Source organism: Trichoderma harzianum, assembly GCF_003025095.1.
Source record: "Trichoderma harzianum CBS 226.95 unplaced genomic scaffold M431scaffold_5, whole genome shotgun sequence".
NCBI classification, from domain to species: Eukaryota; Fungi; Ascomycota; class Sordariomycetes; order Hypocreales; family Hypocreaceae; genus Trichoderma; species Trichoderma harzianum.
Window position 1 is genome coordinate 470445 of NW_020209253.1, and position 25132 is coordinate 495576.

At 51.0% G+C, this 25132-nt stretch overlaps 11 protein-coding genes across 11 annotated transcripts; 5 read left to right on the plus strand and 6 right to left on the minus strand.

The window, feature by feature from the left end:
- Positions 1-1851: 1851 nt before the first annotated feature.
- M431DRAFT_82914 (hypothetical protein) lies at positions 1852-2528 on the plus strand (the record flags this gene model as incomplete). The annotated part of the gene is made up of 4 exons (XM_024923235.1): positions 1852-2027; positions 2151-2183; positions 2249-2294; positions 2358-2528. 4 exons carry the CDS (start codon positions 1852-1854, stop codon positions 2526-2528), a joined length of 426 nt encoding a protein of 141 aa, XP_024775114.1.
- A 419-nt stretch (positions 2529-2947) lies between these two features.
- M431DRAFT_113343 (hypothetical protein) lies at positions 2948-4127 on the minus strand (the record flags this gene model as incomplete). The annotated part of the gene is made up of 3 exons (XM_024911873.1): positions 2948-3372; positions 3449-3931; positions 4010-4127. The coding sequence occupies 3 exons, from the start codon at positions 4125-4127 to the stop codon at positions 2948-2950; spliced, it is 1026 nt and encodes a 341-aa protein (XP_024775115.1).
- A 1759-nt stretch (positions 4128-5886) lies between these two features.
- M431DRAFT_493879 (hypothetical protein) lies at positions 5887-7518 on the plus strand (the record flags this gene model as incomplete). The annotated part of the gene is made up of 3 exons (XM_024917171.1): positions 5887-5934; positions 5991-6342; positions 6410-7518. 3 exons carry the CDS (start codon positions 5887-5889, stop codon positions 7516-7518), a joined length of 1509 nt encoding a protein of 502 aa, XP_024775116.1.
- A 341-nt stretch (positions 7519-7859) lies between these two features.
- M431DRAFT_140617 (hypothetical protein) lies at positions 7860-8860 on the minus strand (the record flags this gene model as incomplete). Its single annotated transcript, XM_024912614.1, has 1 exon — positions 7860-8860. A coding segment is annotated over exon 1 (900 nt), but the record flags the coding sequence as incomplete, so codon positions are not given.
- Positions 8861-9681: 821 nt separating this feature from the next.
- Positions 9682-10136, plus strand: M431DRAFT_493881 (hypothetical protein; the record flags this gene model as incomplete). The annotated part of the gene is made up of 2 exons (XM_024917172.1): positions 9682-9828; positions 9936-10136. The coding sequence occupies 2 exons, from the start codon at positions 9682-9684 to the stop codon at positions 10134-10136; spliced, it is 348 nt and encodes a 115-aa protein (XP_024775118.1).
- Positions 10137-10517: 381 nt separating this feature from the next.
- M431DRAFT_113353 (glycosyltransferase family 1 protein) lies at positions 10518-15298 on the minus strand. Its single transcript, XM_024911874.1, has 6 exons — positions 14754-15298; positions 13979-14636; positions 13686-13922; positions 12860-13627; positions 12072-12811; positions 10518-12014 (listed from the first exon to the last, which is right to left on the minus strand). Exons 1-6 carry the CDS (start codon positions 14953-14955, stop codon positions 10852-10854), a joined length of 3768 nt encoding a protein of 1255 aa, XP_024775119.1. The 5' UTR covers positions 14956-15298; the 3' UTR covers positions 10518-10851.
- Positions 15299-16281: 983 nt separating this feature from the next.
- On the minus strand, positions 16282-16943 carry M431DRAFT_480976 (hypothetical protein; the record flags this gene model as incomplete). Its single annotated transcript, XM_024915919.1, has 4 exons — positions 16282-16316; positions 16374-16469; positions 16550-16754; positions 16941-16943. The coding sequence occupies 4 exons, from the start codon at positions 16941-16943 to the stop codon at positions 16282-16284; spliced, it is 339 nt and encodes a 112-aa protein (XP_024775120.1).
- A 1495-nt stretch (positions 16944-18438) lies between these two features.
- On the minus strand, positions 18439-20055 carry M431DRAFT_82833 (hypothetical protein; the record flags this gene model as incomplete). Its single annotated transcript, XM_024923224.1, has 3 exons — positions 18439-18750; positions 18807-18956; positions 19027-20055. 3 exons carry the CDS (start codon positions 20053-20055, stop codon positions 18439-18441), a joined length of 1491 nt encoding a protein of 496 aa, XP_024775121.1.
- A 578-nt stretch (positions 20056-20633) lies between these two features.
- On the minus strand, positions 20634-21545 carry M431DRAFT_480978 (hypothetical protein; the record flags this gene model as incomplete). The annotated part of the gene is made up of 1 exon (XM_024915920.1): positions 20634-21545. The coding sequence occupies one exon, from the start codon at positions 21543-21545 to the stop codon at positions 20634-20636; it is 912 nt and encodes a 303-aa protein (XP_024775122.1).
- Positions 21546-22009: 464 nt separating this feature from the next.
- M431DRAFT_401038 (hypothetical protein) lies at positions 22010-22775 on the plus strand. Its single transcript, XM_024914868.1, has one exon. The coding sequence runs from the start codon at positions 22096-22098 to the stop codon at positions 22558-22560; it is 465 nt and encodes a 154-aa protein (XP_024775123.1). The 5' UTR covers positions 22010-22095; the 3' UTR covers positions 22561-22775.
- Positions 22776-23516: 741 nt separating this feature from the next.
- Positions 23517-25041, plus strand: M431DRAFT_83103 (hypothetical protein; the record flags this gene model as incomplete). The annotated part of the gene is made up of 2 exons (XM_024923269.1): positions 23517-24276; positions 24344-25041. 2 exons carry the CDS (start codon positions 23517-23519, stop codon positions 25039-25041), a joined length of 1458 nt encoding a protein of 485 aa, XP_024775124.1.
- Between the last annotated feature and the right edge of the window lie 91 nt (positions 25042-25132).

The window sequence follows — 25132 nt, forward strand, 5'->3', positions numbered from 1 at the left end:
GTTTAACTGGCGTTTGGGTCTATTGCTCATTCTTAATAATATCAATCTTTGTGATCCATCTGTACATTCGTGTAAAGGCGTCTTTCGGGTTCGGCCTCGGCTTCGGTTCCACTAAGGCTGCAGAATGTCGTATAGCCTTATTTTTGTATCCAAAGGATTGGAAATACGCTCCATCAGGTGCCCGCTGAATTCAGGCATCGTGCCAATAGCTAGCACCGGACATTGTGATTGTTTATTCGGACCGCCGAGGCATGAGCGGATTTTAGCCCCCGGGTGGCTGCAGACCGGATGGACGACTTGTTTGTTGGTACAACACACAAAAGTAAAGTAGTATGAACCTATTTGTTACATGCCTCTCGTTTTAAGTTGTTTAATTGTTACATCGGATAACGTAAGGATTCGCTAGTGGTGTCCGCGGAGAGAAGAGCGGACCGGTTATCGGAGGAATATAGTAGGGAGAACGGGGTTTTCACGAATTGCTTTGAAGGGAATGATGGCTTTGTATTTGGCCGAAGGACGATGGATTTTTGCATTTGCGGTGTGGTTGAATCTGAGTTGTTGATGCTATCAATGCCATGACTGGCCGTGAGTAGCCGCTTACAAGCCGGTATGGAAACTGAACGATTAGGAAAAGATACAGAAACAGATGAGATGTTGAGCTGTACACATGTGAATAGTGGATATTACAAAGCAGCCTTATCAGACATTAATAATAGTTACGATTAATGTGTTTTCAATGCAAGAAGAAAGAAAGGACAGGACAGGACGAGAGCTGAACAGAGCGTGCATGGAGCTGAAGTAGTTGAGAGGCCGTATTCACTATTCCCCCCACCTTCGTGGAGGAGCTCTTTAGAAAACGCGCTGTTTTTTAAAAAGTGGCTTTCAAAGTCGGGTTCGGGTTGCAAGGATGAGTCACTCACCTCGGCTTAAAAAACAGAGAGAAAATAAAGAGGTGTGTACTATATTTCGTACCTATCATATCAGGAGGATAGGAAACAATAGCAGATTGGTAAGAATGTAAACGATCAAATGGCTTATATAGGCGAATAAGCGTATTTGCATTTGCCGAGATGCGGTTGCGGGCCCCGTTTCGACGTCTCTAGCTCCGGCCGGATAAGGAAGCAAAAGGCGATGCGAATGTCCGAATGGATGGCTTTTTTGGCTGGCCCGTTCGATTACTGCCTATTCCGTGTCTAGCTGAATGGTCGAGCCTCTCTTTCGTTTGTGAATGCGAGGACCGGCGACTGACATCCTTGCCTTTTTTGGTGACTCTTTTCAACTAGTATGCGGATTTGTGAAGGGATTACTCCGAGTCTGTGTGGTTTTTATGATGAGTAATTGAAAAATAGAGAGGAAATAGATAAAACAAGAATAAAAATAAAATTGAATAGATCGGATTAATTGTATTGTTGTAAATGTGCCTTACACAAGACTAACGTCGATCGAACTGGGCTCTGTTTTGATTACTACATTAGCACACCCGATGATGCATAGCCTAATTCTAGGCACATGCAATTGCGGTTCAGACAGCCGACGTCGCTGACGTTTTTTCACTTCTTCGATCTTAAAACTACTACGAAACTTCATTTGATGCGTCTTTCGCCTTGACAAGACGACCGTGTATATTGAGATTTAAACGGCAAAGAAGCTCTTGAATCCATTGGGTTCGACTTTATAACATCCTGACATCCTACTCGTTAGCGATCACTCTCAGAAAGCGGATAAAAGCTAGAGATCCTGTCGTCACGGTCTTAACTCAATCGAAACGGCCGGTCCCCATTATAGCAAAACAACAACACAAATTTCTCTACTTCTTTTTCATTCTTCTCTTCTTCTCCGATTCCTTCCACCATGAACGCGCGGTGTCAGTGCGGCGCAGTGACGTTCAAGACGCCGTTGCCCGAACCCCTGGCGCTGTATATATGCCATTGCTCCGAGTGCAGGAAACAGACGGGCTCGGCGTTTGGCACTTCGGCCATATTTCCGCATTTCAGGCTACCGGAGACGGAGGACCTGAGCTGCTACGCGTATGTTTTGTCCCAAGGAGGAAAGAGTTGTTCAGTTGATGGGACACGAGGCGAGAGTTGAAGACGGAGAATGAAGGAAATGGAAGGAGGTTTTGATGCTAATTGGGACTTTATCGAGTTTAGGCGACCGACGGCATCAGGGCAGACGCTCTACTGGTACGAGATGATCCCATGACTTGATACAATCGACGAATTCCGACGACTGATGGACTTCTCTACAGTTACTTTTGCCGCAGCTGCGGAACGCGACTCATCCACATGACACCGGTATGCTCTCTTCAACCATCGTCAATCCCCTTCATCCCCCTGCAAAGCTAACACCGACACAAGTCAAAAAACGTACTCTCCGTCAAGGGCGGCTGCATCGAGGGCCTTGACTGGACAAAGGCAATCCACATCTGGACCAAGAGCGCCATGGTGCCCATTCCTGAGGGCTCCGAGGCGCATTCCGAGGCGTCTAGCAGCCCCGAGTTTAGCCAGAGCCAGGAGCTCTTGGATTGAGCAAATCTTTCTGGATTTTGCGCTACTTTTCTTTTTCCCCTTCTTTTCTTAATTTTGTTTCCGTATCTTTGACTGATTTACTTGGGGAGGGAGGGATGGATATGCATATGGGCTCTTTATTGTGAGAACTAGATGATGCTATGCTGACGGTGATGTAATGTGGCGTCACGATGTTCTTTTGTTCTTTTTTCTTTTTAACGATTTAAGTCATCCAGAAAACGAGGGAATGATTACTTTTTATGGTACTTTTCATGCTAGTGGTTCGCCAGCATAAAACCATTGCTACGGGCCGAGGGGGGTTTGCTAGTGCGTGGATGAGCACATTCGCATAGAACGAACATATACACATAACGCACACACATATATACCAAGGGAGTTTTTTGATTTAAACATCTCATTCATCATAATAGAAAAAATTACTATATCAGCCTCTCCTCACCGCTCTGTGGAGAACTGGTTTGGTCCTCTCCTCCAGATCCTACATCGCCCTCGTCCGCAGCTCCTCCGGGTTGACTTATATCAGAGTGCTTCTTTGGGTCGAATACATACATGGGAAACTCGAGAAAGATAGTCCTTTTCAAGATTGTCGGCATCTTCTCGTACAGCTGCGGAGGGAATGGGATGAGGATGCTGGTACGATCTAACCAGCGCTCATAGGCTTGCCAATTGTTGTCGCTTTCATATCGTGCCTTTGTCTTTGGGCGTTCCGATAGCGGTACCCCTGACACGAATAGGAGGAGAAATGCGAGGAAGAATGGACCCAGGATGGTGGTATAAAGGGCTTTATAGGCTTGGCCGTGGACGAAGCCATCTGCAGCTGATGAGACGGCAATCATATAAATGGCTAGGTTGAGTCAGCCAGGATCTTTTCTCTCTTCTTCCTTTTTCCAATCTACGTTAACACGAGGAATTGATATTACCAAAATGGACGAGAATTTCCCCAAAGTAATTCGGATGCCGCGAAACAGCAAACAAGCCCCCGTCACACACAGCTTTGCCATCGTGTGAGCTCCGAAACCGATACTTTTGCGCATCGCTCACGGTTTCAATCCCAAGACCGATGGAATACATGATAACTCCCACAATGTCCCTCCCCGTCCCAAACCGATGCTGTGGATAGCGCGTCACGGCCGGCGAATTGAGCACCGTGACGGGCAGCGAGACGGTCCAGACCCAGAGCATCTGGAAGACCCAGAAACCGAGGAAGGGGAAAAACTTTTGGCGCATCCCGTCGAAGCGGTCATCTTTGCCTGTTTTGAGGATGCGGAAGAGGAGGAATGTGGTGAGGCGGATGGCCCAGGCGATGAGGAGGAGGGTGGTGACGAGTTGGCGGGCTTGATGGTGGTGATTGAGGGAGAGGGTTGTGATGGCGAGGATGATGAAGTTGGAGCCGCCGGCGAAGTCTAAGTGAGGCGAAGTAATTGTTTTGTCAATTTAAGGAGATGTGAAATGTTTGGTGACAACGATATAAGGAGACGGACCGGTGAGTTTGTCAAAGTTACAGGTGTAAGCGATGGCGAAAAAGAAGAGCTGGTAGCCGACGGTGATGAGAGCGGTGATGGTGAGGTAGTAGTCGTCTAATACATGAATGGCTGGCATTTCACATAAATTGTTAAAAAAAAAAAAAAAAAAAAAAAGGGTTTGGTCATCAATTATTGATTAAATGGCAATCAAGTGTCTGGATGAAGTTGATGTTATTTCAGAATATTATTGAAGGTGGCTATATAGACGGCTGGTGGGAATCAAGTTTCGCTGCCCCTCGATGGGCGCAAAAGGAATCTTCTGCCAGCATCGAGAGCGTGTCATTGGAGGTTGGTAAATTCATTGATCTTACAAGGCCAAATGCAAAATACCAGAGTACTAAAGTACAGGTACCTGCACTTGCATGGTTCCCCAACTCAAAGTCCAAGTTGTTGGCAGGTGCGGAGTGCCTTGCTCTTGACAGCTCTTGATGTAACAATTCAATGCAGGGAAAGGAAATCGGCACTGGAAATATACAAGATCCGGAACATACCTTAGTACCTATTCATATTGACATCCATTGATCTTCTTCCATCCACATACTCCACACTCTGTACTAGATTTACTCGGATTCTGACTCCATCATATTTCACGACATTTCCTTCGCCTATCCAGCACCAGCATGATCCGATCAATTTTGTTTCAAGATTGCTTCCTCATGCACGCATGCGCGACCATGCCGCCTTGACGAACTCGGCCTAGATCAACCCGGTCATTTCACTCATTTCCCGCAGACCCTCTCTCGTCTCGACGCAATTCGACAAAATGCTTCACCCATGATGTTAAATAATCATCACCAAATCAGATCTGATAACTTTAGACGCCGTTTGACGACCCCACATCCCTTGGGAGCCTCTTCACTCGCTCGCCCTTTGGCCCTGCATCGCATGATTTTCAAGACGCTAAACATCCCAAGCCGTCTTCACATCCTTGCGTTTTAATCAACCTGACATCAAAATCACCAGATTCTTCCTACGGGAATCTACAGTCACATCTAGCCCGACCATTGACGAGCTCGAGAAATGTCCGGTCCCAAAATTAGGCCAGCGGCTTGCCATAGTGTCCTGGCCCAGCCCCACTATCGCGAACCAGCTCCCAGACAGGAGGCGTCTGAACCATGTCTCAGATCCAGGTCCCTAACCCGGCAAATGCTAGCAATCGCTGTATGGGGTATCGCCTACCGACCAAGACTCCCAGTCTAAACCGCTACCGCCGCGCCGCCGCTGTTTGAGCTCCGTCTTGGATTCTCAGCAATGGTGTCTTGGCAATGCTCCAAACAATTGCCATGTTTCGAGCATGGCCGGAGAAATGAAGGGGAACTCGTCAACAGGGCGGTTGTTTCTTCCAATGGCCGGGTGCCTTGTGCTGGCTGAGCTGACGACAGCCGGCTCGGTTCTCTCTCTACTCGTACCGGGCTCTTCCCTTTTCTTCTTTTCCCGGGACTGTTCTTCTCGTGTGTTGCATCATCTTCACTTCTCTTCGTCGTTGAACCATCGTCCGCTTGGTCGGTGGCGATTTCTTTCACCCTCACTTTTGGGTTTACAGGCCTGGCGCCGCCTTTTATTCAACCGTTGCCGTTCGCTCTTTAATTTTGCTTCTACCGCTTCGACGTGCTTGACTGCGATTGATTTGGCATCGGTTATTGTTTTATTTCGATATCCAGCTGGCTGACAAAAAAAAAATCCTCGTTTTTTTGCTTTTCTTCAGCGGTTTATCTCATCTCCTCGAGTTGAGAAAACAGCTGTGTTGTAGTCATTCATTCTGGTCTCTTTTGGTATTCTTTTTCACAATTCTTTTTATTTGGGGTCAAATATCACCATTTTTCTTGGTATTTACGATGAGGTCTGCAATCTTTTATGCCCTGCTTGCCTCTTCTGCAGCTCAGGTAAGCATATATCATACAAAGGATTGCCAAATAGTTCAGCAACTCACAACTCTTAGGGTGCCGTTTTGAACCGAGATGCAAATGGCAATCTAGCACGACGTGACGGCTTCTTGGATCAGCTGGGACAACTTCTCGGCCTTGGAAATGGAAATGGGGGTGCCGCCGTAACTACGATTACCACCACAGTCATTCCTGGAGCTACTCAAGTGGTCGAGAACCCGGTCCCAACAGCAGTCACAGATGTGCCCCCAGCTCCTCCTCCAGTCGTCCCGGCGACAACGAATCCTGACGGCAATGGAGTCGGCGTCACCGTGATTCCAGCAACGACAAATGCCAACGGCAACGGCGTTGGTGTCACCACGATTCCAATTCCCTCGTCTTTGCTGCCGACGACAACGTTTGTTCTGGGTGAGTAACGTCGATGCTTGGTTTAACGGCTATGAAAGGGAGGCCCTGAGACTAACATGTACTATAGAACCTCCGCCAGCTGCATCGGCACCCCCTCCAGCAGCTCCTCCTCCTCCTCCTCCTCCCGCAAATACTGCTACGGACGTCCCTCCAGCAGTGACTGTCCCTCCAGCAGCACCCCCGCCACCTCCTCCAGCAAGCTCTGTTCCTGGAGTTCCGCCGGCCGAGACCGTCCCTCCGGCAGCGAGTGCGCCTCCACCACCTCCTCCTCCTCCTCCGCCGCCTCCAGCAACCTCTGCTCCTGGAGTTCCGCCGACTGAAACTGTCCCTCCGCCCGCTCCGGCGACCACGGCTCCTCCTGCTGCCAGCTCTCCACCAGCCGATGTTCCACCTCCTCCAGCTACGAGCGCTGCTCCTCCTCCTCCGCCTCCGTCTTCGTCATCTACAACCACGGATACCACGAATTTGACGCCTTCTCCCATTTTCAGCACTCTGCCCTTGTCATCCTCGGCAGCAGGCGCTTCATCGGCAGCATCGTCTACCTCCGCCGAGACCTCGAGCACAAGTGAAGCTACTGTATCATCTGCTACATCGACATCTGCGGCCGCGGCGACAACCTCTCAGGCTTCATCAGCATCGACAAGTGCCTCGTCCACAGATTCCTCGTCATCTGCTGCCTCAACACCTGTCACGGTCTCCAGTTCCGTCATCAAGCCCCCTACGAGCACAACCGCTAGCACGTCAGCGACATCATCAGCTACAACTTCAACGACTTCGACAAGTGCAGCTGCTTCCGAGACGACAGCCAGCCCCGCGAGCTCGTCTGCCCCTGAAACTACGGCTCCCCCTGCGAGCTCACCTGCTCCCGAGACCTCAGCTTCGCCTGCAACTACGCCTGCAGCCGCGCCCACTCCCGTTGTTCCCGCTGCGCCAGCCAACACTCTCGTCCTCGGAAACCTTGCTTCCAACGCTCCCGCGGCAGACGGACAGCCAGCTCCCCCCGTATTCCCTATTGCAACACCGACCGCACCTGCAGCTTTCTCTGCGCCGCCCCCCGATCTTCAGGGATACCAGCTTAGCAGCGCGTTGAACTTGGGTGCTCTGGTGGCCATCCAAACAGTGGGTACGCCGTCAGTGGCAGCCGCCGCAGCGCCCACACTGATCATTGGACAATGAAATCTAGGGGATTGAAGAAAACAGACGTGTAGTGTTATGCAGTTAATATTGGGGGTGCAACGGAGTTTGGAGAATTTAGAGAGAATATGATATACCATTTGTAGTCACAGTTTGCTTTCAAAATAAAATGACATGTATGTTTATGTTTATATGCGGGTAATTGCCTTTGTAAGAGAAATCAAGACATTGCTCTATTCTTTTGATCCGGGGGTATCATGTCTCTTGAAGCCCTTGATGGCTACTATTCGCGCCTCTATCACGATTTCTGTAGACGTTCACAGCGTCTCAACCTCAATTCTCCATGCCAAATTTATATATCATGACACCTTTTTTTCAGATGCAGCTGCCCTTGCCGCTAGTTTCATCTTCTTCGCCTCTCGCTTGCTAATGGGCTGGGCATCTTCCCCGCCGTTTTTGCGCTTCTGATTCTTCCTCTTGCCAGGCTGCTCCGCCGCCGAGGACTGGTCATCGGTCTGGTCGCCTTCGACGGCATCCTTCTTGACCACCTGGACGATGTTGATAACTCCTCTAAACCCATCCCTCTTCATGCCCTCGTTGACGACGACGCTCCGCGGTATCGTCCTCAGCCCCTCCATGGCCTTTTCGCTCTGCAGGCCCCATACGTTGAAGAGGTTGACAATGTCGGCGGGGGCCCTCAGGCCGAAAGCAGATTTCGCCTCGCTGCTAATGATGATGCCGCGGCCGCGGGTGGCCCTGATGAGGTTTGTGGCGTTGGAGATGAAGTTTGCGCGGCCGCGGGGGTCGGCGGCGAGGAGAGCCTGGGAGTAGCAGATTTCGAAGCGGACGCCCCTGGAGACGGCGGCCATGCAGGGCTTCGGGCGGAAGTAGAAGGGGAAGTGCTGGGCCATGTCGAGGGAGATGATGGGGATGTCGAGGGTGAGGCAGGCGTTCTGGAAGGCCTTTTCGGTGAGGGGCCGGATGGCGAGGAGGTCGTAGACGGAGACGAGGGAGGGGAGGCGGTAGTTTGAGGCGGCTGGGTCGGCGAGGGGGAGGGTGGCGCGGTGGAGGACGTGGGGGAGTTTGTTGTTGTTGTTGGAGTCTGAAGATGATGATGATGGGAGAGCTGGGAAGGGCGTTGTGGGATTTGCTGGAAAGGGCAGCTCGAGGGTGTGGTTGAGGGCGACGGTGGCGAAGCCGAGAGAGTGGGCGGTTGTGAGGGTTTGGAGGAGGCGGTCGGTGGGCGTGGTCGGGGACCAGGCGATGTTGAGGTCGTAGAGCATGGTGGTGATGATGTGGTTGAGGTTGTCGCCTCCCTTTTAGCTGGGCATCACGAATTGGAGGTTGTTGCTGTTGGTGATGTATTGGTGAGAGTACAAGGACTGTTGGTATGGTGTTTCTTGAGAAGATTTGAGGTTCAATTGATGGAGAGTAGAGCTGTTGTCGGCTGTGTGAGGCGAGGCGCAAGAGGATCAAGTTTTGTAGTTTTGTACATGCAGCTTTTTGAATCACAGGCTGCAAGAAATTAATTCTTAGCGGACGTTGGTTGTGGTGGGGTCGGCAGTGTAAGGTACTGGGGGCGCTAGGCCGTATCGAGACAGCCGCTGCATGTGCTCTCCAAGTCTCTGGGTCATTGTCATTCCTTGAGCTGTCTGGAAGAGACAGAGAGATGTTGTGTAGCTAGACAAGGGAGACTTAGGTTCTCAGAAAAATAAACAAATAAATCCATCTATTCCAGTTTGTCTTGATCTCTTTATAACCACAGTTGCTTTGTATCTTATATCACAACTTGCACAGATCAAGCACTAATAACAAACCTCGAGTGATGATGCAACAGGTACCTCCACAAAGGTACAGTACGGACTTTAAAACAGCTTCTTAGCTTGAAAAACAAAACGCCTCTCTCTCTGTCTCTCGTGGGGTAAAGGGAAAGAGGGCAGCATCATCGCCGACATTTGCGCCTGCCAAAAACACACACACTCAACGCCCGCCAAGAATTAGCTTGGCGCATACGTACTCCCCCCCCATTCGCTCTCCGCTTCTTTTCTTCGATTTACACAGCCTCAACTCTTTTTCTTCTAATCATCATACCATCTTATCTCGTGTCTTTTCTCTTTCAATTTTCTTTTCCTTTTTCTTCTCTTGACCCTTTTCATGATTGAGAACTTGGCATAGTATAGTGCATCTTTGAAAACAACGACAGCCATGGTCTTCTTCTTCTTCGTCTGCGGCCAGTACACCTTCCGGTCCGAAGTCAAGGGCTACGAGGGCGTCATCTGCCAGTGCCACAACTGTGGCAACATGTCTGGCCGTGTCATCAAAAGCCGCCCATTCTTCACCTTTTGCTTCGTTGTAAGTCCACCGCATCATTCCATCGATGGTCAATCTCACCTTTGGAACCGGCTTCTTCATCTCAGGCTTCAACTCAACCAATGGCTGACGTTAAAACACTATTATAGCCCATCATACCCTTCACCATATCTGGCTTCGTTGAAGTCGTCTGTCATATATGCAACTTCAAACAGCCGCTGAAAAATCGCCCTGATGTCGTCTCCATGCAAAACGGCGGCAACCCCGGAGCTGGGCCTTATTCCCCGCCGGCAAATCCAGGATGGGGTCAGCAGCAGTACCAGGGTCAGCCTCCAGCGAGGTATGGCTAGTCGCAGCGATACTGCTGCTGTCGACAGCTCGTGCAGAGTTCTATCATGACTGTCACAACACGAGACATGTATACGCTCTGCATAGGTGTAACTACGATGAGGACCAGGTCGGGCACTTCGCCGAGCCGTCGCTTCAGGCGCTCAACTACGACCCCTCCATCCAGCCAATGGCAACTCAGATTTACTCCTCTTCAGTCCGATTCCATCGCCGCAACTTCATAGACACCTCCAACAACTCATTCTCACAGCCTGTAGTGGCAAGAATGCCAGTAAGATCGTTCGCTACCAGAGATGTGTCTGGAACTCGGCCGAGACTGCGAACCCATCTGGCCCGCGTCATGGCATACATATATCAACCTCCACGGGCAACAAATCGAGCGGGACGCCCGCATGGCACGTAGGCGGCGAAGAGTCCAAAAGAATGACGAAGGACTTAATGAACTATATCCAAATATATCCACATCAACTCGTTACCATATTGCAAAAAGATACCCTGCGGACAGCATGCTATTTATTCCATGGAGCTTTAATTTTGTTGCTCTACCTACCTGATGGATTCAGATAGTTTGTTTCATGATTTTCGATATTAATTTACCTTTGATATTTCGTTGGTAAGCCAACTATTAGTATTAAACTGCCCATGCATGTTGTGGTATAACTTTTAAATATCGCTAAAACCAAAGCATCTTATAAATTCTGGCTCTCATCATTTCGCTCAAGAGCCCGATGGTGCAGATCGACTTCCGCCGCTCATCTTCAAGCTCTCTTCAATGGCTCTCCTCAGCTCTTCATCATCATCGCCATCACCCTCGCCGTCGTTTGTTGTTTCGGATACTTCTTTGCCCTTTCCTTTAGCCAGCTGCTGTTTCCTAAACTCTTCTTCAGCGAGGCTTTGCTTCTTGACATATTCCATCACAATCTCTTCCTCTGTCCTCTCGTGCCGTGCCCTCTCCATCTCATCTTTAGATGCCTCAATAGCTCTCCGCAAGTGCTCATCCTCGTCTTCTTCTTGTTCTTGGGATGGCGAAGTGCGGGGTGGAAGAGTAGGAGCCGCCTTGCGAGATTCTTCAATGGCTCGTTGCAGATCGGCATCCTCGTCGCTGGTAGGAGTCAACGCCGAGCCACTGCTACGAGGTTCGCCACCATGAGTTGGTATGGCGGTATCCACGGCGTCGAGCTCCTGGGTACCAGATGCTGATGGCATAGAAAAGTCGCCAACATGTCCTGTCATGCTTTCGCGAATGGCCTGCTCAATCAGGTCCTGGTATTCTTCGTCCGTAATCTTATACTCCTCATCCGCAAAAATATCATGATGCTTGCTATCCATGGCCAAACGAATGGGGTCTGGCAGAGAACCCTGCTGTCGCATAGCTTTGACGCTCTCACGAATAGCGGCTTCAATCGTGGCGTCTTCTTCTGCATCTCCGCGCGAAGTCTCCAAGACGGAAGCCCGAATAGCTGCCTCGTATTCTGTATCAACAGCGGCTGTAGCGTCTGTATTTCTCGGGGCGGGCGAGGAAGAGCGTCTATTTCTCCGGCCCGAGTTCTGCCGTGAGGGTGATTGCGACAAAGCGGCGACCAGTTGACGTCGTCCTTCCTGAGGAGAAAAGCGCCAGGAGCTCGATTCGCTTCTAGATCCGGCTCGAGAATTCTCTGGTTCCTGGCTATTTGTACTCTTTTGGTACAAGGTTCTCAGATCAGCATCCTGTTTCCATCGATAAAGAATATCAGCCTTTTCTCCTTCGGATGCATTCTGCATATCTCGTTCTCCTTGGACAACCCTCGAGGTGATGATGTAATTCTGCACGCTCCTTGACAAAAATTTGTTGAGCTCAGCATAGGCGCCTTGCATTACATATGCTGGGAGACCCCAAAATCCTGATACGTGACGTTAGTACATCCCAAAGAGATTAGATGAATACACATATCACTCACCTGCCGCGGGCTTTGCGATGAGCCCTCCGATGCCCTTCCCAACGCCCTTGATCAGCCCAGCAGCACCTTGTTTCTGTGCCCCTCTCATTGGCTGCGTTACTAGCCCCGAGATGCCATCATAAAGGCCGAATCCAAGTTCTTTACCTGCGACCCGTACACCACTGTTGAAGTCTGTAACCTTTTCAACCGCTCGAACAGTATCGTCATTGTACAGTCGTGGAATGTTCCTAAACCCTTTTGCGAGGCCGAGACAAAAGTTCATGGGAGATTTGACTCCTGTAGTCACGATACGCCCAACATTTTTGCTCGTTCCGACTGCAGCCTCCATCGTTGCAGCTGCAGAAAGCGCCCTTCGGCGGGATGACGACCGACTTCCTCCTGGGCTGCCGGCGGTGGGAGAGCGGGTTCGACTGACTTCAGTGGGTAATGAGGGAGACTGGACAAGCAGTGCTGCAGAGTTTGGGTCGCCTGCAGTGTCTGCAATGCTGGCGGTTGTCGGGGTTATTCTACCGGAGCGCCCTTTGATTGAGTTGGACCTTGATTCTGGGTCGCTCTCATCACCACTAGCTTGACTGGCCGCGTCGCAGCGTTCTCTAGCTTTTCTAGGGCTTTTGAAGATATCCAAAGGCATGTCAACTATAGCCATGCCTATGTCGCTAATATCGGTCACTAGAGATGTTGCGCCCGCGGTGATTGGATCAGGAGGCTGATCTTCCGTATTATACTCGTACGGGCGGTATCTGAATGGTCAGTAAACATCATATAGAAGGTAGTGGGTTTCATCTTACAGTTTCAGGTCCGAGTATTTGAGGAGACGCCGTTCGACGAGGACGGCGGCAACCAGAGGACTGAGCCGCACCTTTGTCTTCTTGAGGCGCCATGCTGCGGCTCGGCTGGGAGCCACCGAACAGCGAAGCGAATCTATATCGATATGGTTATGAAAGCTTCGGCTGCCAGTTTCCGCACCATTCTCCTCTCGAATCTTGCGGCCAAGCGCTTGAGCTTGATCTTGGGTCTCTTGCCGAAGACAGAACTTGATCGCTTCGGCTAGCTTCTCAGCCGTCAAGGTTTTGTGAGGGATTGGATCGGGTCCAGCCTTGGCTCTCGCAATCATGGCTCCCCAAAATGGCTGGTCACCAAAGAAGGGAACCACAATAGTGGGTTTGCCGGCTTTGATGCCAGCTGCGGTCGTTCCAGCGCCGCCGTGATGGACCACACAAGAGACTCGTTCAAAGAGCCAGTCGTGGGGGACGTTTCCGAGCATAAATACACCATCAGGTAGTCCTACCGCATCAACTCCCAGGCCTCCCCATCCCTTGGAAACTAGAGCGCGCACGCCAGCAAGGTGGATAGCGTCCAGTATTAGTCGTGTCATAGCATTTGGGTCATCTACCACAATGGAACCAAACCCAATATACACCGGAGGGGGCCCAGCCTCTAAAAAGGCAGCAAGGTCCGGCTCTGGTGTATATGAAGACGCAAGATTCAAAAAGTAGAAGCCGGCAACATCGATGTGCGGGCCCCAATCATTTGGCTTCGGGATCAAGGCCGGGGACCTAAGGGCATGTGGTCAGAAGAGCAGGCGATAAACAATTGATTTGTCAGAGTACATACCAACAATAAGTATAAGAAATCTTGAGTCTGTTGAGAAGCCCTGGGGCCCAGATGAGTGATAGAGGGGGGAGATCCAGCGCATTTTCGCGGAAGCGGTTGATGACATCTCCCAGTCCCTGCCATGTCATCATTTCAACAAGCGTGTAAGTCAAGTAGTTAGTGAGGACATCATCGGCATTTGAAGATTGAACATTGGCCAGAGGGTGAGGAAACGCTCGTGTAGGTGACCAAGGCATTCTAGTCAACATGTTAGTCGTGTACCTTGTGTGCAGGACATAAAAGAGTATTCTCACGTAAACATCATGTGTAAAGGAATTCCAAGCTTCTCTGCAACGTGAATGTGAGCAAAACTAGGCGGGTTTGCAATAATTGCGTCAGCCACGAACGGCTCATGGTTCGGGTCTCCAGGCATGCCCGCTGATGGATCCCAGGGCTCAGTTCTCCTATGCGGTTCGGGCGGCGGTCCCAATCCATCTCCTGCCTCAATACAAGATCTCCAGCACCCGAGCATCATTTCCTGAACGCCCCTGCGGCGCTTGCTGATCTCGCCACTCTTCAAAGCATCTAAGCCGGGCATGAGGCCTGGATGCTTCACCATGAAAGCCATGAGTTCGGCAGGGTCTCCCCCTATACTGAAGAATTCGAGGCCATTCTCTTCGACAAAGGTCTTGAAAGTTGCGTGCGTTGCGATACGGATTCGGTGGCCGTACGTTTCTTTGAGGACCTTTCCAAGAGCAACGAAGGGCTGGACGTCGCCACGCGATCCAACGATTTGGATAACAACATTGAGTCGTGGGGGAGCTTCCTTGCCAGGCTCACCTGTGAGACTCGGCAATGTGTACACTGGTGGTAGTGATGGTTGGGCATCAACTTGGCTGGCGATGCTTGGTGCAAGAAGCTCTGCGAGTCTCTTGTTCTTGGTGTTGATGCTAATGTTAATTCTCCCGTCGCCTAAAATCCCATTGTCAGAAAGAAAGCTCCCCTCTATCAATTGAAAAGAACGCCAATAACCCCTCGTTCATCGCGGTGCGCGTGGAGGGGCAAGGAAGCGTGATAGCTGATGCTCACCTGTTACCTCCGCCCCGGCCTCGAATCCCGTCCGTGAGAACTGAAGCTGGTCATGATGGCTTCCATATGCTGGAGGCGCATCGGGAGGAACATCGAGGGTAGGAAGAACGAAGCCATCCGTCACCATGGCCTCTGAGGCGGGCGGGGGTCTGGACGAGGGCTGCCGTCTGCCTTTACTCCGCTCGATCTCTGGGGACACCATGGCTGAAAAAGAGTCGTCGAGGGAGAATTAATGCAGTATTTCCTGTCCAGCTAGAGCTGATGTCGTGGAGGAGAAATCAGGAAGCCCGAAGAGCGCCTGGTTGAGGGCACAAGCTGGGGGCGAATAAAGTCACCTGCAGATATACGACAGCATTGTTGAGCGACCTGGACCTTTGGGCTTGGTAGTGCGCAGATTGTCACAGATTGCAAAGAGACGTAACGGTAGCACAAGGACAGAACTGAGCTGCCCAACTGGCTAAAGACTTGATTTTCAAATGTTGGGCGATGACGTGTGGCTTTTTATTCGAGAGGCTTTTTATTCGAGAGGCCTCAGCTAGAATTCGCCTGCGATTGATATCATCGAGCCCGACTGGCACTGGCACACCCCCTGTTTATGAGCAACAGCTGCACTGCTCCATGTCCGCAGCTGTGTCAGTGCTATGCCTAGCGAACGCTAGCTCGATTGCGCCCACTAACCGAGAAGTCGCACAGGCAAAAGCTAGCGGCTGTGATTAGCTATTGGATAGCAGTTCGGGCGGGCAAAGTACATCCAAGATACAGCGCGTGATATGGAATCTTGCATTCCAACCTTGCCTGCATCTGGCAATATGATTGATTGATAATTGTGAATTGCAGCAGACACACGTTTGCTTGTGCATGCTAAGACATGATTATCTAATCTAAGAGAGTCGTTCGCTCCTATTTACTGCAGAGATTGATTGAATACCTGCGTTGGTTCTCGCTATGGAGCTCGGGAAGCTACCAAGGCGCAGAAGCTGTCGTAACGCAAGGCACAAGGCACACACAGGCTACTGGTTCTAAATTCGTTTCAGCGCAACGGCTTTTACGTCCCATTCTGGTTCAATATGATCAAGCGTAGCAGCTCATGCGCTTGATTGATTCCTATTTGGGCATATTGTCGTCTCCGTCTGCGTAACGGGTATCAAGCTGCAGCTGGGGTGAAATCCAACCTGACAAATCACAAAAACCCAGCAAGCAAACACTCTCATCATCTCAAGGAATAGAAAAAGGCAATCTTAATAGAAAAAACCGCATAAAAAATTGGAATAACCGTTTTGCTCATATAATACAAAATATCATGGTCGCTCAGACTCCATGGTGATTAGGGGCCAGGTCATTGTATCCGCCAAATCCATACATCCACTGGTGTAAGCCTTTTGTTGTTGTTTTTTGTTACATCAAACCCCACATCAGCTAGATTTGGTCTTCATAACCTGCGCCATTGCTGTCGCGGAACCGTTTCGCCCTTATACCATCCGCCGTGTCTCTCTCCCTCGCATCACTTCAGTCACCACATATAACGTGTTTAGCTCGAAAACTTGCGGCTGATCTTGGCAATGACTTGAATTTGGAGTCAGTATATGCTGCGTCTTTAAGCGTTAGAGGGATTTGACTCACTATGCAGAGCAACAACGGAGAAGATGAAAACCAGAGACAGGACAAGGACAACAACAGGGTCAACCTTCAATCCGGGAGATTCGTCGGTGTAGAGTCCTACGAGTGGCATTTGTTAGCGATACACACACAATTGCCAACCTGAGCCAACTATATAGCTCCATCTGGGGTAAACGTACTCAGCATGGTGCTGCTGGAGCCGCCAGCGCCAGCGGCCCGTGTGCTGCTTGGCCTGGCATTGGCAAGCTTCTCCTTCTGATCAGCGGCAGCTCGTCGACGGATCGCAGTTCGAGGTCCGCCGGGAGGAGTGGGAGAGGAAGGTCGGCTGATGCTGGAACCGCTGGCCGCGGCGGGGCCATTGGCGGGTGAAGAAGGACGAGAAGACTGCGTATATTAGCTTGAGGCACTCCATCAATGCTTGTGAATCCAATCTGCTGCCGCCGTGCGCAAAGCCATAGTCATGCAAAGCGCATAACTCATCGGTCTTGTGACGCGATGCCAGCGCCGCAATCGACTTCCAATCGATGAATCAAAGCAAGTACAGAGTTGGAGGGAGTAAGACGCGCATACCATTGTGAAGGAGTGTGTTTTTGGGTATTAGAAGGACTGTGACACAATCGACCGAGAATCACTGCAGGACTCCTGGGACGAATTGACAGAGTATGAAGAAGATGTACTTTAATAGAAAGGTTGGAGTTCGGCGCGGCCAGCTGGTGAAATTGTGGCCCCAGCGACAGAGTTAAGGCCACATTCACAGAAATGCAACAGCGGCGGCTGAACATTTCTCCGTTACGTTACCCCAGAAAACACTCACCACCCACTTTAGCGCGCGCAGTCTATCGAATTCCATTCCAGCATTGGATGTTTGTATTATGGAGACTTTATAAGTTACAGACAATACACGAAATATGAAGCAGATAGATATGCTTGCAGACCAGCTGAAAGCACGAACATAAAGAAAAGCAAAAATCAAAAATACAAAGATACTGTAGGCAGCCGTGGCATTCAATCAGCAATAAAAAGAAAAAGGAAAGAAAGAAAGACGAAGCAAAAGCCGGACAACCTATCGCCAAGTAGCCAAATAAACCCAACGCAACGCTCCCCAATCAACATACATTCTGAGTATCTCACATTGATTCATTACTAAGGCCATAGAGGCTCGGGGTATTTTTACAATTTGGGGGAGACTATGTATAACGGAGGCCCTCAGCCAACCTCCAAACCTTCGCTAATCATGTTCGCCTCCATCTCAACAGACTCCGCATCACTCGCTGCCATCCTTCAAACCCTGCTTGCAGGCTCGCTGCGTGGTATGTGTATAGTTCAAAAACAATGCAAGACAGCAAAAAAAAAAACAAAGATGAAGAAGAAAAAGAATAAAAAACACAAAGGGAATCACAGAAAGAGGGAGAAGAAAAAAAAAAGAAGAGGGAAGAAGTAAAAAGAGAAGATAGAGACAGAGAGACAGAGACAGAGAGAGAGAGAGAGAAAGGTGCCAAGCTTGCCAGAGAAAAATTACAGCACAAACAGCCCAGATATTGCCAACAGTCTGTTAAAACACGCTCGATATAGGAGACGTATCCACAGGAAGCCCACCGCGGGCTCCAATTCCCATTGCCCACGTAGTGAAGATCCGAGAATTGACCCCTAATCTATAGGAAAGAATGACCTGCTCTTATCCCAAGACGATGTTTCGAGCCTCCTCCCCTTTTTGGTTTTGATTTCTTGGAGCGTTTCCCGTCTTTCTTGTTCTTCAAGTCGTTTAGATGCGATTGCGGCGTCAGTTGGAAGATCTTTCTGGTCAACTCAAACCCCTAGCCGACTTTCACCCCTTGCTCGGTCTTTTGTTGACTGAGAATAAAAAAGGAAAATTTCCGCAGGCTGAGGAGCTGCGTTCCATAGATCAAAGCTGATTATATAAGATTAGACTGTACATCTACACCCGGAAACGAAGAGATTTCAACCAAACGCCTCCCGCTATGACGGCAATGCTGCAGATCGGGCTGTTGAATTTTTGCTGAAAAGGGAAAATAAAAGAGACTGAAGGAAATTTTTGGTGTGTGGTATCTCAGAGAGTGACATCAAGAACCAGGCTGACGTCGGCAACGTTGGGGCCAGCGAGGTCTTCAAGGACGGGTATAAGGTCGAGCAGCTCGTTGTCGTGCGCGTCGGAAAACCAGCTGCTGATTGGAACAGCGTGCTGGGGGTGGAATATGTAGGAGGTTGGCGAGTTGTCGATGATGATGGTGTCCTTCAAATCTCGCCCAACTTGTGAAAGGTCCTTGACATAGTTTCCTTGGTGGTTGTAGCAGCTCTCTCGGAATAGACGATGATGAACAACATTGTGTATATCTAATTGGTCTAGCAGAGGATCGCCATACTGTTCACACACGTATACGTTAGCACAGTCAATTTCCATGGTCGGAGCCTGCTTACCTTTGAGACTGATGCCGTAAAGACCACTACTTCGTAAAGTTCTCCAACTCTCTTCATAAACTCGTCTACACCAGGTCGCTTAATGACATACACGTTATGATAATTGCCTTCAATTTCAACCGGTATTGTGAAGTCCGCTTGATGAAGAATCTGGCACTTTGGTTAGCTTTCCGATTCTTTCTTCTTCTAGTATTGCCCGGCTCGAAATTGGAGAACAAACCTTGAATGAACTGTGGACCAAGGTTTCGTCGAGGTCCAAAACTAGACATTTTCTTCCTTTGAGTTCAGGGGTAATGGGGGGTAATAGCCATTTTTGAGGCTCTGGTGCTGAAGGGCCCTCATCTGTAAGGGGAAGCGCCGTAGTCACTAGGGGACTTGGGCCAGGGCCAGGTGGAGGCGGAGGGAGCGCGACTTCGTGAGCCTCTTGTCGTACTACCTCAGGCTGCACCTCATGGGCCTCTTCCACCGCTGGCACATCTCGCATCTCGACGTCGTCAACCACCTCTTCGATTTCTCGAACCTCCTCGTTCGGTTCAGGCAGAGGGCTTGGGGGGTCGACTGTAACGGCGGGGGCGACATGCTTCGCTTCCTGGGTCGTTTGTTCCTCCAACTTGGTCTGGTCCTGAGCGCTGCTCGACGAGATACCATGGTCCTTGCCCTGGGGTGCGGTGGTTGCTGGAACGGGGGGCTTTTCGTTGCTCTGCTTCGCCGGCGTCTGGTCTTGAGGAGTGTGTGTTCTTGACTTGGCTGTTGTCGGTCGAGGGGGCAATTTATCCAGTTTGTGAATCCCCTGAGGCGAGTCGACGGCGTTTGCCGAGTCGGGCACGACGCAGCATCCTAACAGAGCCAGGAACCCACTGCTCTTCTTCCTCTTTCGTTTCTGCTCGCTTGCGGACGGAGAGCTGGGCTGGGAAATGTCGGCTGTGCGAGCAGGTTCAGCCTCGCCACTGGAGCTGCCGTTTCGCTGTCTATCCAAAAAGCTGCCCTTGGATTCTCTGGACCTGCTGCCGATACTGCTTCGTGGATCGGTGATGGTAGCGCCGCTCAAGCCAGTCGTAGTCGGCGAAGACTGGTTCCGCTGTTGAGATGACGATCGCGACGGCACCTTGAGGAGCCCTCGGCTCTTACTGGAGCTCTCTCCGTCCTCCGGCAACAGCATATCCTTCTCCTTGCCGGACCCGGAACTAAGCGGGATATTGTCCTGCTTAAAGTCGACGACCGCGGTCGTTGCCACGGCTGTTTCGGACATTGTGAATTGTCGCTATGTTGAGTCAGTCAGCTTTTTTCCCCCATTCAACAAAGAAGCCAAGACGCGACGTCACAGTGCGCCTGGAGATATAAGCTTAGTCGGAAGCTTCCAAGCTCGGTTGGGCTGCAACAAAAATGCGATGCTGGTCGGTATGGCCGGGCGACGGTATTGCGAAGGCATCGCGGATGGACAACGCCAAAGCACTCGCTCCCCGTCATTAAAAACACATGCGTCCCAACCGGGCAACAAAGAGGCTCCCCATGAACAAATTGTGGACAAGAGGAAGTAAAATTGCGCGCGGCTTTAGCGCAGCTGCTAAATGCATCTTGCACGTACCTCAAAAACACTCAGACAGCTGAGCTGGCTTGAATTTCCAAGCTTCCAACGCAATCAAAAAGAAAAAAAGGAAGGAAAAATAAAAGAAGAAGACTGAAAATAAAAGAGAGAAAAGAATGTCGGCCCACAAGGGGCGTTTGGCAGCGACCGTGCCGTTCGTTGCTCCGAATGCCCTTTTGCAACCAAAAATTACCGGGGGTTGGCGAGGAGCTGAGACGCGCCCGACAGACAGAACTGGAGATTTAGGGAGTTCGACGATGGGCGCCCGTGCTCTTTTTGGTCGCAAGTTCGGGCAGAGAGGAAGACGAAGGCGAGGAGCGGCCGTGACGCCAAATAGTCGTGGCAGCGATGCGTGGCAGCAAACAGCCGGTGTCAGCGCCGAGGCAGTTGGTGAGGGCGATTCTGTCGCGATCAGGAGGACGATGCAGAGGCGAGGCGACGACGGCAACGACGTACCGGCCGAAGAAAGGTGAGGGCTCAAGCGAGATGATTGCCTTTAAACGTGATGGTTTGGCTGAGCCAGGTCGGGGATGGTCCGGCGTGCAGGGACGGCTGGGGGAGTTTTTTGGGGGGGTTAAGGTGTGGGTGGAGTGCTTGTCGAGATTAGCCAACGGCTCTAGCGACCTGCTGGGCGTTAGTGGGGGAACAAGCAAGGACGGTGCGCGGATGGCTGCTGGCACTGTTGCATTGCTGTGATATCGCAAGCTCAGTGGGCTACCAGCTCTGACCAGGTACTGTGTCTTGTGTTGTTTAGCGTCGTCCCATGCCCACGCACAGTGGCGATAACAGTACCGCTCACCGTGGCCACTGTTAAGCCAGTAAATCGCGAGCGCATGGCGCCCTGTCCCAATCTCCGCTAATGGCGGCCGCCAAGTTCTCATCTTACCGTCCAACGCTGCAATTGTGGGCTTCTCAGTCTTCCTCTTTAGGAGAAGCGTGGCTACGGCCGGCGCTCTGCACGGCGGCCCGCTCACACGCTGCGACAGGGCAAATTGTCGCTGGCTCGAGGTCTTTTGGGCTTGGGCTGTGCTTCCATTCCCTGCCACTGCCTGCCAGTCGAGGCCATCCGTCCGGGAGAGCCAGCCAGACCCAGCGCAAGACAGGACAGGACAGGACAGGGCCCCTCTACGAGCCTCAATATACCGACAACCCATCCATAGGCATTGGATGCTACAATACGAAAAGGTACGAGGCACGGAGTGTAGGATGCCACCTACGGCGCGCGTACCGAATACGTACGAGTACCGCAGATGAGCTGAGAGCTTCACGGCATGTTCGCAGGCGCCAAATCCATCCATGGCCTCTCGTTAGGCTGCCCCATGGCGTGGTCCGTCGGTGGGTCAAGATCTCTCTGCTGCTGGGCCCCCGAGCTCCTACTGGCCACTGCCGTCAAGCAAATCACGGCTCTGGAGCTGGAACTGGAGCAGACAAAAGGGAACATGGAAGGGGGGAAAGGGAAAAAAAAAGGGACGAGCCTCTCCCCCAGAAACCTGGGCGCGCCATCCCCCCTCTCGCTGTGCGTGCCGAGTGAAGAGCCCCGACATGGGCTTCGTGATTGGCCGTGTTGGCGCCCAGGCTTCGAATCGTTCACATTGTACCCAGTCGCAGCACTAGCCTACCCGCTGTGCGAGTCGTCGTTGGAGCAAAAATGGCGTCGAGGCCCTCGGTGAATGAAGCGTGCGTCGCTTCGTATTGGCGGCATGCATGCTCCCAGGACATGGAAGCATCAGGCCTGGTCCCCCGGACGCTGGCTCTGATTACGGAGCAGCCACGCATAAACGGGAATGGATACCTATTCATGTACGGACATGTACGGCATCGGATGGAGTCTGTTTGATTGGCATGCCCGGCAAGTCGTCACACATGCTGCGGCCGTGCATGTGGCCAGCTGTTCGCGCAAAATGCCTGGCCCGCCTTGTATCCCCGGGCGCATTGTTTCCCGGCTTCGTCCTACCTGGTCAGTACTTCCATGTTACTACGGCTCCAACACAAGCAGGCATTCGCGGCATCAGCTCTCTGGTGGCTGCAGATTTGCCGTTGCACAGAGGAATCAATCCAATGGATCCAATCCAATGCATGATCCTGTCCTCATCTACCTGGTACCTAGCTAGTGCCTTAGGATCACCTCCGTCACATCTGCTAGTCGTAGCGGTATCCAGTGTCCAGTAGCATTATGGAGCTTTTCCAGGGCTTGCAAATTTGGCTATCGATGACTCTCGCAAGATTAGGTGCCTGAGCCTCCTGGACAAGCTTTGTGCTAATTTCTAATTTTAGGCCCCCGAGTTTGTCGGTCTGTCTGCAGGGTAGGCGGTTGTCGACAAGGGAAGAATCAATGAGAACAAGATCAGTCGTGCATATTACTTACTGGGTCCCTGGTATGTGCGGCTCGATGGAGTATTATTATTCGTTTTCTATTTTATATATATTTGTTTTTTATGTTGACATATACGAGTAGATCTTGCGACCGGTTTAGGCGCGTGGGGGTGATTGCATCTGAAAGAGATGAAGTCCGTAGATTTGGCAATTTCCACGCCACTTGTGCCCATTCAAAGCAAGCGCTTCCCCTTCTCGAGATACATGGCGCCACGGCAAAACAAAATTAAGCAATATGAATAAGGCGTAAAAACTGGAGTCCTACCCGTACACTACAACGCAACACGTGCCGCAACAGCGTGGCTTCAGCAGTACTTTGGCTGTATCTGCAAAGTATCAGCATCTGGCACAATTCTCCGGAGACCGGATCTGGATGAAGATTAGGATTGTGGGGCCGCTTGTGGCTATTCCAGTACAAGCGCATTCGGAGCTTCTCACAAACAAATTTGGATTTTTACACCAACAGTCATCCGGGCAGCAAAGCCTAAGTAGCCTCAACCTTGAGAGCCACACATACGCAAAAGCCAAAACAAAGGATGGAAAAAAAGCCTTGCCGTTTGATTTGAAAAGATCAGAAAAGAGGTCCAGATACAATGGGCTGACGCCTTTCTTGTCTATATACCACCTGAGCTCCCACCCACTTTACCATGTAATCGTCATCTCAGCGCTGAAAATTCATCGCACCATCACATCACCCACCCGACTACCCTGAATCCCCTATATAAGAATTTGATACTTGATTTTATATCACAATGTCGAGGTGGAGCCGTCTTCCGGAGGAGATGAGACTCCAGGTGCTGGAGACTCTGGCACAGGATCCTCGCCACAACGTCGTCGACAGCACATACGGCCTGACCAACTACGCCCTTGTCTGCAGGGCATGGCAGAAAATCTTTGAAAAGGCCAATTTCCGGCGCCTAGTTCTCTCCCAAGTCGACCTGGATGCCCTGGATAAGATCCCAAAACGTTGCAAACCCTATGTTAGACACATATGTCTTCGCATCGAGATCAATGAATACCGCACTTGGGGTAATTCCGAGCAGGTGATACGACCGGAACGAATGGAAGATATAGCAGCAAACAACGACATCATTGAATTGGCCGTTGGAAACCTTTTTCGCGTGCTCAAGTCTTGGGAAAAGGAGCTTCAGAAGGTCCGACCGAGCTATCAAGGCATGGCTCTGGAGATGAGCATCCATTCACCGAGCGACCCCAAGTACGTCTCCAGAGGAGTCACTGCAACAGGGCTGGAAAAAGGACTGTCCTGGACACACGAGGTCGGCCTCGAAGGGGCTATTTCCAAGATATTTGGTGGATCTGTTCACATCCGATTTTACCAGAACCTTCCCCAGCTGAATCTGGTAACAAGATTCATTATGAAAAGACACACACGCCGGCGGGTTTCTTCATTTACGCTGCACCAGATACTTTCCAAGTTTCCTCATCTGGAGGATCTGATTTTTGAGCCGTGGCAGCAGTCCCTAGATACGGTGCAGGACCTTGTTGATGCAGGTATGTCGAGGCTTCGCTCGTATATGCGGATGAGCTGATGAGCTAACCATGACCCCCAAAATGACAGGCTATGTAAATCTTATAAAAGGCTCGCTGCCAAAAGGACTGAAACACGTCACGCTTTTGGAAGATCGCCAAAATGGACAGGCGGGACTTTTGACGGCAATAGATCCGGCGCAAAGTGCATCGGCACGAACAGCAAACCCCTTCGTTGGCGCAGCCTTGGCAAAGAGGAGCGTCGACTTTGAGAGTCTTTCGGCGTCATTTCTCGTCGAAGCGAACGACTTCTTCCGAGCGTATAAGCGAGAGTGGACTTGGAAGGCCTTGCGATCCCTGACACTGACATCGATGTATCTGGATTCTAAGCGAAGCTCTGAGGAGATCAATGGCATGCTCAAGGCCGCTGGCGATGCAGCACTTGCGATGCCCATGCTTCAAAACTTGGAAATATGGAACGGTGGCCCGGGGCACGCTGCCATTTTTGAGTATCATGGGCAGCGTGGTGAAGCCTACATAGCGTGGCACAGCACTTGGAACTTGACCATTGACTCACACGCCGTCAAGGCCTGGGAAGCCGTGGCCTATAAGAATCATGGTTGCCGGCTTGATGTACATGACGAACACGCTCTGATAGGGTCCGGCGATGAATTCCGGCATTATCAAGATGTTATCCGGCGGCTCCGGACGAGAAGGAATGTCATCAGTCGGGAAAGCCTGGGCGAGCTGCGATTAGAACTCGAAGACGGATGCATGTGCTTTCCGTAGAGTTGGGATTGGTGGTTGTGTAAAAGCACGAGACGAAAGAGGTACCGTGCGCATGCATCCGCGGGTTGATATATTTCTTGTACGATGTAGT